This window comes from Esox lucius, chromosome 12 (assembly GCF_011004845.1).
Source record: "Esox lucius isolate fEsoLuc1 chromosome 12, fEsoLuc1.pri, whole genome shotgun sequence".
NCBI classification, from domain to species: Eukaryota; Metazoa; Chordata; class Actinopteri; order Esociformes; family Esocidae; genus Esox; species Esox lucius.
The window spans coordinates 947,234-962,722 of record NC_047580.1 but is presented as its reverse complement, the minus strand read 5'-3'; the positions used below and the strand labels follow the sequence as shown (position 1 = coordinate 962,722).

The following is a 15,489-nucleotide window of genomic DNA, read 5'->3' as shown; positions in this document are numbered from 1 at the left end:
CACACAGTACCCATGTGACAGACGGGAAAGAGTCTAGAGATGCCGTGGTGTCCTCCACGTGCTAGCCAACGGTACCCTGACTGCTGTTAGGTACTGGGATGAAATCCTCAGACCCATTGTAAAACCTATGCTGGTGCAATGGGCCCTGGGTTCCTCCTGGTGCAGGACAATGTCCGGCCTCATGTGACCAGAGTGTGTAGGCATTTCCTGGATGATGAAGGCATTGATGCCATTGACAGGACCTCACGTTCCCTAGACCTGAATCCAATTGAGAACTTCTGGGACGTTATGTAAAGGTGCATCCAAAGCCACCAAGTAGTGCCACAGACTGTCCAGGAGCTCACTGATTCCCTGATCCAGGTCTGGGAGGAGATCCCCCATGACCCCATCTGCTATGTCATCAGGAGCATGCCTAGATGTTGTCGGGAGTGAATACAGGCACGTAGGGGCCATACACACTACTGAGTCACATGAGTTGCCTTGATGAAATTGACGCAAGTTGGAACAGCCTGTGATTTCAATTGTTTAATTTTATTTGTTTTTTTATTCTGATTGATCGGGATGAGTTTGAATCCAGCCTTCAATCATTTGGTGATTTTGGTTTTCATTGACCATTGTTAAGTCATTTTGTTCTCAATTAATTACACTGTGTGCAGTAAAGATTTTGATCTTTAATATATTTTGTTCAAGACCCGATTAAGTGTTCCCTTTTTTTTTGAGCAGTGTACTTTTAAAATCCCTCTTCATTATCTGAACATTTCATGATTAGGACCAACAATTATTTTTAAATTGGCTTTCCGTTTAAGTCCCAACATCTTATTTACGAGAATATTTACACTATTTAGTGCCGAAGGCTGTGTATGTAGATCCAACTTTTTTGTGATCTTTGGTCTGCCAGGCCAAGAGAACCAAATCTTCGGAACAAGGTACTCAGAAGAATGGTGCTTGTTTAATAAAGTTATATCAAAGCTGAATTAATTAATTTATACTTTATAATTTTTTCATATTGTACTTTATTTCAACAGAGATAATCACATTGAGTCTCACTTTCAAAAAAGCCTACATAGTGGTTCTCAAAAGAATTCCCCTCCATTGGACTTTTCCACATTAATTTGAAATCAATATAATTAGGACATTTTGCCACTGATCATCACAAAATAGTCAATAATGTCAAAATAAAATATGCAAAGGCTCTAAATTAGTTATAAATATTAAACAGAAAGTACTTCATTGCATAGGTTTTCGGTTATTTAGAAATTTAGAAAATACAGTATCTCACAAAAGTGAGTACACCCCTCACATTTTTGTAAATATTTGATTTTATCATTTCATGTGACAACACTGAAGAAATTACACTTTGCTACAATGTAAAGTAGTGAGTGTACAGCTTGTATAACAGTGTAAATTTGTGTACTCTCTTTGTTGCCAGTGGTTTGGACATTGATGGAGGTGTGTTAAGTTATTTTGAGGGGACAGCAAATTTACAATGATATACAAGCTGTAAGCTCACTACTTTACATTGTGGCAAAGTGTCATTTTTTCAGTGTTGTCACATGAAAAGATATAATCAAATATTTGCAAAAATGTGAGGGGTGTACTCCTGTGAGATACTGTATGTACATTTGAGTTTCCAAGTGAGAAGGGCACTACTCAGAGAGGCCACCAAGAGTCTTATGACAACTCTAAAGGTGTTAGTCTTCCATGGCTGAGCTAGGAGACACTGGCCTTCATTGAGAGTGACAAGAGGAAACTCACATCAAATCTCAGTTTGCCAAAGGGCATGTGGGAGTCCCTGAGAACAAGCACATGAACATTCTATGCATTTTGGCCTCAACTCGAAGCGCTATGCTTGGCACAAGCCTAACCTGCACATCATTCTGAAAACACCATCTCTACCGTGAAGCATAGTGGTGGCAGCCTCATTGACAGGGATTGGAACACTGGACAGAATTGATGGAAGGAAGCAAAATACAGAGAGGTCCTTGAAGAAAGGAGCCTGAGGTCTTCAGCTCAAGATGGAGCCGCAGATGGCCTCCTCGGTTAGGTGGTGCGTAATTGTCTGTCTTATTTTGTGTGTTAATTCAGTGTTCTGCGACAATTCTCTGATTCTTTTCTCAAGAGAGGAGATCATGAACATAAGGGAAACAATTCCTGTGGATTTATTCCCAGATTGTCTTTCAACATCCGTTGAAATACTGGAAATTCTCGTCATAGCTACATCTGCACTGTCAAGCAGTGAGAAGCCAACGGCGAGGTAAACGGGCTGGGGCGTATATACGGACACTGCTACCAGGCTACCAGAACTCTCGGGCAAAAAAAATGGAGGAGGTATATGTTTCTACACTAATTATGTCTGGCGCAGCGATGTGACAGTAGTTATCATTCTACACTTCTGTTCTCCTGATCTGGAATTTTTTTTATCAATGGCAAATCTACTGCCCGAGGGAATTCTCATCATTTATCCTGGTCGATGTCTACATTCCACCATCAGCCAGCGTGCACGAGACACAACGGCAACTGTCCTAATAGATTCTCCAGTCATACCCAGACTCCTTAGTTATTGTTCTTGGCGACTTAAATATAAACAATTGTTTAAAATCCCAACTGTTTAAAATCAACAATGCCTATCACACTGTGCCTTGCGCTGCTCTAGGAACCTCAGATAACGTCATGGTCCATCTAATACCCACATACAATCACTAAAACTTTCTAAGCCTGTTGTGCGAAGGTCAAAGATGTGGAACACTGAAGCAACAGAGGATCTGTGTGCGTGTCTGGAGTGGACTGATTGGGAAATTTTTAGGACTGCTGCTAATGGTCTGTATCAGTGCACTGATGCTGTGACATACATAAGCTTCTGTGAGGACAGCTGCATACCAACACTGACCAGGGTGAGATACAATAATGACAAACCCTGGTTCACAGCCAAACTCAGATGGCTGCGTTTGGAAAAGGAGGCGTTCAGGATCGGGGAAAGGGAAAGATACAGACAGGCTATATACAGCTTTGATAAGGTTGTGAAGGAAGCCAAGTGTCTGTATGGAGAGAAATTAACAGTTCTCAGCCAACAATTCTGCTTCTGTTTGAAACGATCTCTAACAGATGACCAACTACAAGCCTAAAGCCCCCCTCTCCATTAATGACCTGCAACTTGGTGGAGGATTCATCTTTCATCACAAGAATGATACAAAGCACTCAGCTAAGACAACAATAGAGTGGTTTCGGGTCTATGAATGTCTTAGACTGGCCCAGCCAAAGTCTGGTCTTGAACCCCATGTAACATCTGTGGTGAGACCAGAAGATTGCAGTTCCCTCACACTCTCCATCCATCTCTCCATCTACAAGGAAGATTGGGAGAAACTGCCCAAATCCAGGTGTGCAGTTTGTAGAGGAATTACCAATAAGACTCAAAGCTGTGATCGTTACTGTACTGAATAAAGTTTCTGAATATCAAATTAATCAATCAAACATATTTTATGAAGCCCTTTATACATCAGCAGTTGTCACAAAATGCTTTTACAGATAGCCTGAAACATCAAGAGCAAATGCTAGGAAAAAAATCTAGTTGAAAAAACTTGAGTGGAACCAGACTGAGGGGTGGCCAGTCCTCTTCTGGCTGTGCTGGTTGAAAATTATTTCTAAAAAAGAGAACAAGATAATAATAATTAATAAATGTATGTGGACTGAGTCTGTAAACAGAATCCAAGTCTGCTGGACAAGGACAGGGACAATCAGGTGGAGGGAAAGCGATGGCAGCAGGAATCATCAGGCAGCAACTTGATCTGCAATACAACCAGGAGGACTTTGCACAGGAACAGCTACAAGCCATTCAGGCCAGGTTGCCCTGATGCGTGGCCTAAGGGCTATATGTCCTCCTAAGTTTAAACAGAACAGGACACAAGGAAAGTTAGTGTGCGCATTCCTTGGATTAACAAAGGGACTGACCCTACTCCCCTGGCACAATAAAATACTAATGTAAAACCTTGGAGCTGAGTAACATTTTTCCTAGCATCCAACCAGAAGGAACACCAACCAACCATGAAAAAGGGCAATCTCCTACAGAGTTCACTCCCATTGCACCAACACAGAAATGGAGAAATACTGTAAGCCTGTGATCCCACCCCAAATAGCATTGGAGAGAAGACATTCCAGTGGAGATGAGAGCCCGCCAGGCAAAGACAGCAAGGGTGGCTTGTAAATCCAATGCCTTTGCATTAATTTTCACACACCTGGACCACACTAGACACTCTAGACCTGAGATTATTTTTATTTTCAATAAATTGGCCTAAAAACGTGTTTTTGCAATGTCATTATGGGGTTTAAGCAGACGTATGTGGCCTTGATAAAACCTTGCATTTTGTTTTGTTTGCATTTCGCACGTGCTTAACATTAGAGAGTATCTTCTGCAGAGCCAGAAAGTCAGTCTTGAGATGTAACAAGGCTTGGTCAATAGTAGGAGCAATGACATACCACACAGTGTCATCTGTATATTAATGAATTATACAAAATGTTTACAGCACTATTAATGTTATTTATATAAAGAGTGAACAATAGGGGGCTGAGTATGCACCTTAAAGCACCTTTTTGTGTAACTTAAGGAACTCCAATTTGACCCCATCTATCATAATATACTGTATTCTGTACTGAGGATAATTACGAAACAGTCCACAAACATCAGACCACAGACCAAGTGATGTTAATCTATTTAACATAATTACATGACCCACTTTATCGAAAGCTTTTGACAGATCAACAAACATGGCAGCACAGTGTTTTCTATTATCTCAAGTATTTGCAATGTACACTCACCTAAAGGATTATTAGGAACACCTGTTAAACATGGCAGTTGCTTCAATGCATTTAGGGGTGTGGTCCTAGTCAAGACAATCTCCTGAACTCCAAACTGAATGTCAGAATGGGAAAGAAAGGTGATTTAAGCAATTTTGAGCGTGGCATGGTTGTTGGTGCCAGACGGGCCGGTCTGAGTATTTCACAATCTGCTCAGTTATTGGGATTTTCACGCACAACCATTTCTAGGGTTTACAAAGAATGGTGTGAAAAGGGAAAAACATCCAGTATGCGGCAGTCCTGTGGGCGAAAATGCCTTGTTGATGCTAGAGGTCAGAGGAGAATGGGCCGACTGATTCAAGCTGATAGAAGAGCAACTTTGACTGAAAAAACCACTCGTTACAACCAAGGTATGCAGCAAAGCATTTGTGAAGCAACAACACGCACAACCTCGAGGCGGATGGGCTACAACAGCAGAACACCCCACCGGGTACCACTCATCTCCACTACAAATAGGAAGAAGAGGCTACAATTTGCACAAGCTCACCAAAATTGGACAGTTGAAGACTGGAGGAATGTTGCCTGGTCTGATGAGTCTCGATTTCTGTTGAGACATTCAGATGGTAGAGTCAGAATTTGGTGTAAACCCAATGAGAATGTGGATCCATCATGCCTTGTTACCACGGTGCAGGCTGGTGGTGGTGGTGTAATGGTGTGGGGGATGTTTACTTGGCACACTTTAGGCCCCTTAGTGCCAATTGGGCATCGATTAAATGCCACAGCCTACCTGAGCATTGTTTCTGACCATGTCCATCCCTTTATGACCACCATGTACCCATCCTCTGATGGCTACTTCCAGCAGGATAACGCACCATGTCACAAAGCTTGAATCATTTCAAATTGGTTTCTTGAACATGACAATGTGTTCACTGTACTGAAATGGCCCCCACAGTCACCAGATCTCAACCCAATAGAGCATCTTTGGGATGTGGTGGAACGGGAGCTTTGCGCCCTGGATGTGCATCCCACAAATCTCCATCAACTGCAAGATGCTATCCTATCAATATGGGCCGACATTTCTAAAGAATGCTTTCAGCACCTTGAATCAATGCCACATAGAATGCCACTTAGAATTACGGCAGTTCTGAAGGCATAAGGGGGTCAAACACAGTATTAGTATGGTGTTCCCAATAATCCTTTAGGTGATTGTATATTTACTACAAGCATCATAGCTGTGGTGGTGATTAGTCTGAAACCAGCCAAATTAAGTATCAGAATACAGAATACCGTTTGAAAATATAAATGATTGCAGTTGTTTCTTGACTAAAGATTCTAAAATTTCTAAGGAATGGAAGTCTTGATGTGGGTCTGTAGTTATATAAATCATCACTCTCCTCTCCTGTATGTAGTTCGAGCACAAGTGCAGCCTTACGTACTTTGGGGATCATCCCTTAGATTCATGTTAATTTAAAGTTGCCAGGATGAGACAGGACACATGGAGCGCATGGAGAACAGAGAACTTGGAATAAAAAACTAAAGAAGAGCTTAGGCAATCAAGAATAGCTGGTTCCAAAAACAGAGAAACAGACAAGAATGGCCAGGTGAGACGCAGCCCCGGAACCGACGACCGGGGAGTGGAGCAGGGCAGGACTTCAGTGTCGCTCTTCTTCTCCAAACAACTGCTGGGACAAATGATCTTGTCCTACTCCTGGATCCGCTTCCACGAGGGTACCACACCGGAGACGGAAATGTGTTGGCTCCAAAGACTATGGGTATTCCCCGTGATAGATAAACCCTGTCGATCGTTTTCTCCACTATCAGCTGTTGGATTTGACCTCTATTCTCTGTGCTCCCAGATCTGTGTCCACGGAGGTCGCTTCCAGAGTGGGAAGACTCATCTATGTGCAATGTGGGCAACCCCCCATCTGACTAACCCAGTTGCAACACCCACCGCCATAGCCCCCCACCAAAAATTTTGGGAGAGGAGCTATCCTCAAACCAGTCACTTGCCCTCTTTCCCAAGTCTTCTGTCCAACTGCTGTGTCCTTAGTTGTGGTCGGTCATTCTGTAACACTACAGGTATGAGGCAGGACACAAAGGGCTTTTAAAATAAGATCTGAAGGAAATAGAAATTACACCAAAACATAAATGTTACAATGATGTGAGAAACAAATAATGACCGACCAAAAACACAAGGGAAACTGGAACTTAAACACAGTGATAAGTGACACAGGTAAGGGTAATATTAAAAGATAATTTGTCTGTGTTCCGGATGAGGAAGAGAGGGCATTAGATTCCAGGACAGTTAAAATAAATGTTTTTGTATGTAATGGAATAGCATAGCATTATATTCTTTACTAAGTGAAAAGCACCATCTACTAATTAAAAAAATGACTTATTGTACGTTTTACTGATGAAACACCCATGCAAGATCATTCTGTTTAGTAACCATTTCATCTCAATTGTTTGAAAATAACAAGGAGATATACTGTAGATGCATTTAGATGTTCTTACGCTTTACATTTTTGTAGTTCCTTTCAGTGTAGTTTTGAATCATAAAATGTGAATGAATTTTAGATCGTATGGTGTCATAGTCTAGCATTGCCTGCTTGTTTGTTTTGAATACAGTAGTGGCAGGCTCCGTTGAGTTTTGCTCACAGGAGAAAAATGCTGTAGTGTTTTCTTGTTACAGAGACATTACACTAGGCTATTATATTGTGTTCTGTTATGTAGAATACTGTGATCATTATGTAATCTTGCAATAAATTGAATCGGCTTTAATGAACTTTATGTATATAAACACCAATGCAGATGCTTGGGGACACCCTGAATTTCTTGATTTGGCAGAATAAAGTTCTGTATAATTTACCATCAACAAGCTATAAAAAAGCAAGGGCTACATTTGGCCTGTGCAAAACAATGAAATAATTTAATGAAGCCCAGAAACTTCTCAGTATTTAACACTGAAGATGTTCCTTTTTAATTTCCAGTGTGTATTAACCTCTTTTGGAAAGTTATTTGCATGCTCTGAAAGATGGAAATGTGACCTGTTTCCCATGTTATTTAGTTGGTTATTTTTTTTAAATGTGTAGTTACCTGCTCTTTTCCTCCTTTGTCTCTCCTTCCTTGTTTGTTCTCATCCTAACAACCATCATGATAAACCTCTTTACTGATGTTCTGCTTATTTGATTTTCTCAATGTCTAACATTTACACTCTTCCCAAAACTGCACTTACATTTTTTTCTCTTTTTTTTCCTCTTTTCTCCCCTTTCCGCTTGCTGTCATATCTTCATCCCATCCAATCTCCCTTTCTTCTACAATTTGCTTGGCTTTTTTGGGTCTGAATCTCATCCGATGGCACCATGCTCTATGTCCCCTTTCACAACTGAATCCACCTGTATTGTCCTTTGTTCCCCCATTCACCAACTGTGCCGCACTACTCCCTACCTCCTGTGTCTCTCCACGTGTCTCCCCACCCTTCTCTCTCCCAGAGACCATGTCAGTGCGGGGCGGCGGCAGCACTGGCAGTTTGCGGGGCTCTGTGCGAGCCGGTGGTGGTGGAGGCTCATTCAGCATGCACTCCCTGCTCCAGTCGTACGGCTCTGCCCTGCGCCGACCACGCAGCCTGGGCCGCAGCCTTAGCTCCTATCTCAACCACACCACACGTCTGGGTACAAACTGCTTTGCCCAAACTGCTTTGTGTGTGTCTTTTTGTTTAAATACACTGAGTACAAAAGTAAAACAAATGTAGCTTGTCCTCACCAGGACAAAGGCTTTTTAAGGGGTTAGGTTTAGAATTATTGTTTGGGGTTAGGCTTAGAGTTAACATTTGTGTTTCTGGGTTAGTGTTAGGGTTGGTTTAGTTCTCCCTGAAAGGTTCTTAATAAATACCGAAAAAAACAATATGTTACTTCTGAAGATAAGTTTTGGGAGTGTTAAGGAGGTTTGTATTACGTTAGGAATGGTCATGCTACCGACATGCTATAAACACATTCTTAGGTACATGATCTCTCATTGTATGGGATAAAATTTGACATTTCAAACATTTGTGGAATGTAAATATACTATTTGATGTTTGCATCACCTGTGCTGTGTTGCAGCTTAAAGGATAAGTTAACCGTTTTTGAACTTTGTGCCAATTTACAGATTGTCTAGCCTGATCCTAGTTTATCAAGAAATCTTTTTCATAAATATTTCAATTTTTCCTGCAGTCTCTTTTGAGGAGAACATACGGAGACCTTTATCAATACACCCTTGCCTTCCCATTTGAAAAAACACAAATTTATAATCATGTAACTGTTGTCCCATTGACCTCCATTCTAGCCCAGAGAAAGACTGCTGGAAAAATAAACGAAACTCAAAACTGAAATAATTTACAAAAGAAATATCTCTACAGACTATAATCATGCAAGATAATCTGTAAATAGTCCCCATGTTCAAAAATAGAGAATTTATCTTTCAACAACTTTCCGTGTAACCTGTAATAGTATTTGTAAGAGAGGAGAGAGGGAAATAAACTATAACACACCAGGGAAGTATTGCTTTATTGCTTAAATTTTAATGGTAGCCATAGCAGATATGCACACTCTCAAACAAGTGGCTTTGCACCAAAATAGTTCCTCTGGTTTCCTAGTCAGCAGAACAAAACAAAGGTAACAGAATAGGATAATGTTATTAATATTATGATATTAATATTATGACAGACAGATGGCAAGGGAATTTTGAAAGCTGGAAACCCTAGCACTCAACCGAATGGTCCAGGATTTGAGTGCTGCTATGTGTTTGTACAGAGATAGTCCATGAAGATGTGAAGATGGGCTCTGATGGAGAGAGTGACCAGGCCTCAGCCACCTCATCTGAGGGGGTACACAGTCCTGTCAGAGTCCGTCTGAGGAACAATCCTGGACGCAAGATATCTACCGAGGTACACACACTAAAAGTTATACGCACAAACGCACTCCCTAACTCACTCACTATCTCACCCATTCTGTATGGCATTGTATGTTTTTGTCAGGATATAAACAAGCGGTTGTCTCTGCCTGCGGACATCCGTCTCCCAGATGGCTACTTGGAAAAATTCTGTCTGAACAGCCCTCTGTTTGACAAGCCTCTGAGTCGACGACTCAGGAGAGTCTCCCTGGTAAGGTCACTGTACTGCCCCTCTTCAACCTCCTCCATGTCCTTGTGCTCACTGTCTAGCCCATGATTTCTTTCATGAGCTGTCTGTCTAATCCTTGTGTTTGTGTTCATTAAAGTGCTTTTGAGTTCTTCCTATGTACTTGTTCACTCCTGTACAAGATTTTGTAAATGTTACATTACTGTTTTTGTTCTTTTTCATATCAAATCTAATCTTACATTATTTTTCATATCAAATGTAACCCCGATATGTTATTGTAAGACAGAGAGATCTACTCATGGTTCAAGGCTGATTAAGGCATGACCTTAGAACCTGTTTGCAGACCCTACAAAAGGATTCCTAAACTGTATTTCGTTGTCATACACTTTTGTCTTGCACTGAGGTTGTACACTGACGTCATACGTTGCTGAACACTTTGTGTAACAACTGTTGTATCACCTACATGCTTGTAATAAATTCTCTCAAGTAGATTTTATTGGTTTCCTGGATAGTTTATTTATAGTCTATAGCAGGGACGTCATTAGAAATTAATGGATGGGGGGCTAAGCCTCGTTTTGGGGGGCCCAAAACATATTTTCATCATGTATTTTTAGAGTAACAACGGGTGTAAAATCTTTCTAAATAATGTTATTTTTGGTCACGGTTGGCTAAAAGTATACCGGTCTCATAGTTTGTTTTAGACACTGATCTAATATGACTTAAATTCTATCCAAATAAAGAAAGTCCTCTCTGTCCTCATCCATCCAACACCAAAAGGCACAAAAATGGCTGTATGTAGCCAAATTAGTTTTGTCAACTATATTTTATAGCAAGGGTGGGCAATTATTTTTTCCATGGGGCCACATGAGAAACAGAAAATATTGTGATGGGCCGGACCAAAAGGCTGAACTCAATTCTGCATAATATTAATTGTATTTCTTTATAAAAAGCAGTAAATGGCACTGTTTTGACAAGCTGGTAAGTTTAGTAAGAGTTTGATTACTCAATGAAAAAGTGAGGTATTCAATCAAATTTCCCAAAACAATGGTAAACAAAATGTACATTTTTTATTTACCATTTGTGACTTCTATTAGTGATCATTTTCAGTCATATTCACCCCAAAACATTTTGAGTTTCATATACTGTTGGAAAGAGATTCTTAGCTTACTAAACACATAACATTGTCTTTGTACTCCAAATATTAAGCAAGATACATCATATTATAATAATGATTGTCACTGAACTGTGATATTGAGAAAAAGGCCTCCAAAGAAAATGTCCCAGTTCGCTGCTAGTTGGTGCCTTTAAATGCCTACATTTGTAGTCTAACCATTTGTAGTTTTTCAGTTCTTTTTTCTTGTTCAATGAGAGGAATCTAGTCTCTGTTGGCCTTTAACGAGTGCATCAAAGCCAGGTTGAATGTCTGAGGCGGAGATGCAAAGCACAGCTGATAGATGAGCATCAGTGAGAGAGGATCTATACCTGAATTTCGTAAACTTCATCACTGAAAATGTTTGTTCACATATGTAGGTAGAGCCAAAGAGAACCAACATCTTCTGAGCATGTCTCCTCATGTTTGGAAAGTTATCCTCCTTGAGAGAAGAGTAAAAATCCAGCAGTGATCCTGACTTAACCCTTTGACGCGTACGATCACACCGGTGTGCTCAGGCTAGAGTGGTCCCTGAAGCGTACGATCACACCGGTGTGATTAGAACGTATTGTTTAGAACGCATCATTAGAACGCCTAGGTAAGAATGACGTAACAATGGCTGGTCATACCACGCTGTTATTTAATCACATTGAGCTCAAACAGCGTTTATAACTATTTCCTGATTGTAATTGTTTCAAGACCACACTATGATATTAACCAGGTATTAAGCATTAATTAATTAGCTGACGTTTGCTAGCTAGCTACAGTTACATATCAACCAGCTTTTGCAGCTCTTTGAATTTGAGTCAAAGAGAGAAGCTTGCAATGCTTTGTATGTAGTGTTCCTTACCTGGCAAAGTGACTGTTCATGTCAACCGTCTGAATGCCACTCAATACATGTAGCTAACGTGGCGTTAATCCAGTCAGTTTGTTTTGGTAGGGTTTACACACAATTGCTAAATTGGCAGATCTAGCAGCGAACCGATCACGCAAACTAAAGTATTACGCGTGAAAAGGTTAAAGTGCTCTGCTAGTACTGCATCAGACTGCAGGTCAATGAGTTCCAGCTGAACATCACTGGGTGCATTATCCACACTGCAGGTAAAGGGAGAGTAAATCAAGTGCATTTCATCCTCGATTGTTCTGAGATCTTCAAATCGCCTTGAAAACTCACCATGCGGTGCTCCTAACATGGATGAGTACCCGCGGAGGTGATCAGCTGATGGTGTGACTTCTTTCAGGGTTTGCTTGTGAGTGAGAGTGTTGCTCTCCAGTTGGCTTGAAAGAAACTGCAACTTCCTCATAAAAGCCTTCACCAGGCTGTGAATTTCATGACCAAAAAGGCCCTTACCTTGCAGTTTGGTGTGTAGTTCATTCATCAGTGCAGTCACATCAACAGCAAATGCAAAATCGGCCATCCAGTCCTCATTTGAGAGCTCTGGGATGCCTTTGCCTTTCTTCTCACAAAACTCTTGTATCTCTGCTTTTAGGTCCCAAACTCTTTTTAGCATTTTGCCCAGGTTGAGCCATCTGACAGCTGTGTAGTAGCCGACACCACTATGTTCAGTCTCATGCTCAACTATTTTAGTGACAACATCAATGACATGGTTAATTTTTGCACTGACTTGCACAACACATGCTGATGTACACTCACCTAAAGGATTATTAGGAACACCATACTAAAACTGTGTTTGACCCCCTTTCGCCTTCAGAACTGCCTTAATTCTACGTGGCATTGATTCAACAAGGTGCTGAAAGCATTCTTTAGAAATGTTGGCCCATATTGATAGGATAGCATCTTGCAGTTGATGGAGATTTGTGGGATGCACATCCAGGGCACGAAGCTCCCATTCCACCACATCCCAAAGATGCTCTATTGGGTTGAGATCTGGTGACTGTGGGGGCCATTTCATTACAGTGAACTCATTGTCATGTTCAAGAAACCAATTTGAAATTATTCGAGCTTTGTGACCTGGTGCATTATCCTGCTGGAAGTAGCCATCAGAAGATGGGTACATGGTGGTCATAAAGGGATGGACATGGTCAGAAACAATGCTCAGGTAGGCCGTGGCATTTAAACGATGCCCAATTGGCACTAAGGGGCCTAAAGTGTGCCACGAAAACATCCCCCACACCATTACACCACCAGCCTGCACAGTGGTAACAAGGCATGATGTTCTCATTCTGTTTACGCCAAATTCTGACTCTACCATCTGAATGTCTCAACAGAAATCGAGACTCATCAGACCAGGCAACATTCTTCCAGTCTTCAACTGTCCAATTTTGGTGAGCTTGTGCAAATTGTAGTCTCTTTTTCCTATTTGTAGTGGAGATGAGTGGTACCCGGTGGGGTCTTCTGCTGTTGTAGCTCATCCGCCTCAAGGGTGTGCGTGTTGTGGCTTCAAAAATGCTTTGCTGCATACCTCGGTAGTAACGAGTGGTTATTTCAGTCAAAGTTGCTCTTCTATCAGCTTGAATCAGTCGGCCCTAAAAGGCATTTTCGCCCACAGGACTGCCGCATACTGGATGTTTTTCCCTTTTCACACCATTCTTTGTAAACCCTAGAAATGGTTTTGTGTGAAAATACTAGTAACTGAGCAGATTGTGAAATACTCAGACCGGCCCGTCTGCCACCAACAACAATGCCACGCTCAAAATTGCTTATATCACCTTTCTTTTCCATTCTGACATTCAGTTTGGAGTTCGGGAGATTGTCTTGACCAGGACCACACCCCTAAATGCATTGAAGCAACTGCCATGTGATTGGTTGATTAGATAATTGCATTAATGAGAAATTGAACAGGTGTTCCTAATAATCCTTTAGGTGAGTGTATATCCTCTGTCTACACCATGTTACTCTCATCTAATAAGTCCTCTCTCTCCTGCCTAAAGATGACTTGGGAAAATGAGCTGCAAATTAAGTTTTCAGAAGAGCTATGGTCTGAGGCCCTTGCTAGAGTTAATTCTACTTCTGTATGTACTCGGTTCAGCTAAAAGTCTAAAAGTCTTTCATCAAATTCATCTTACCAAAGCTAAACTCCATAAATTGTTTCCAGAAACAGAGGACTCCTGTGTCAGATGCTCATTTTCACCTGCCGATCACACCCACACGTTCTTTAGTTGCCCAAAACTGACCTAATTTTGGTCTTCCTTTTTTGACTTCATGTCTAGAGCTCTGCAAATTTCTCTATCTCCATGTCCTCTAGTCGCCGCCTTTGGTGTCATCCATCACGAGACAGAAAGCAGAGGTTATTGCGTTTGCTTCTCTTATTGCTAGAAGGTGCATCTTTGTTGCATCGGAAGTGTGGATCTGATGTCATTCCTTTCACTCGAAACATTTTAATATTCGTCTCGGGGCTCAACGGATACATTTTATAAAACTTAGAACCCTATTTTAAATCTATACGACTCTGTGTCCTCACTAGATTCTGACTATATATATAATGGGTTTAAAGTTTTTATTAATTTTTTTATCTAGGTATGTTTTTCATACAATAGATAACATACAATTACTGTTTTTTTGTTTTCTAGAGTATAATCGCTTGTAGAGACTGCCGATGTTTTCTAATCCTCCATGGTGGGAGGGTGTGGGATGGTGGTTATTCTGTTGCTGTGTTTCTTTTTTTCTTTTTTCTTTCCTCTTTTAGTTATATGTTGGAAAGGAATGTGTAGAATGATACAAGTGCAGACAATGTTTTTTTTTTCTTTGATGCTTGTCTCTTTAATGTTTAATGTAAACTTTTGTTTGTATAATAAAAATTGTTATAAAAAAAAATTAGCTCCCTTTCATTGGCCACATTGCTGCCAGCTCCTCCGTATTCTCCGTTATCCCACGGACAAATACGAGTAACTGGGCGGTGTCATGAACATCAACGCTCTCGTCTAAAGCCAAGGAGAAAAAGTCTAATCTTCTCAACTCACTTTGCAGTTGAAGCTCCAAATTTGAGACTTGCTCAAATGCTCCTTTTTTTTCAGGGCATATTAGTGCTGCAGAGTCCACCAAGCACTCTTGACAAACTCCCCCCTCCAAGAGGGATATCACAAAGCTGGTCTTGGTTGCTGCATCCCTGGCTGTGTGAAGCTTGGTAAAAAAGCCTTGCTGCTGTTATAGCTTAGCTAGCAAACTTCCGATGTCCGCGCCCTTTCAGCATCAGTCAAGTTTTTGTATTTCTCTGCGTGTTTCTTCTCAAAATGCCGACTCATTCTAATCCTTAATCTGCTCTCCGCTAACTAAACCCACGGCTTTACATCCAACTTCAGTAAATAAATACTTAGCAGTAAATTTTTTGTTGAAAACCCTGCATTCGGCATCTACCTTTGTTTTTTTAGCATGAGCGAACATTTTTGAGGGCTAAATTCGCCTTGTGACCTGCTTGAATAGATTCAGTCATGCGCATGTATTGATTTACGTATTGCGTCATTATGCACATGAATA

At 41.0% G+C, this 15,489-nt stretch overlaps 1 protein-coding gene across 2 annotated transcripts in view; it reads left to right on the top strand.

The window, feature by feature from the left end:
* Nucleotides 1-5,935: 5,935 nt before the first annotated feature.
* cdk16 (cyclin-dependent kinase 16) overlaps nt 5,936-15,489 on the top strand; it is a 28,547-nt gene continuing 18,993 nt past the window's right edge. For both annotated transcript variants that reach the window (XM_020044376.2, XM_034295907.1), the window contains exons 1-4: nt 5,936-6,867; nt 8,280-8,459; nt 9,579-9,712; nt 9,803-9,928. In XM_020044376.2, the coding sequence (XP_019899935.1) occupies nt 6,480-6,867; nt 8,280-8,459; nt 9,579-9,712; nt 9,803-9,928 (828 nt within the window). In that variant the 5' untranslated portion in view covers nt 5,936-6,479. The remainder of the gene's footprint in view (nt 6,868-8,279; nt 8,460-9,578; nt 9,713-9,802; nt 9,929-15,489) is intronic.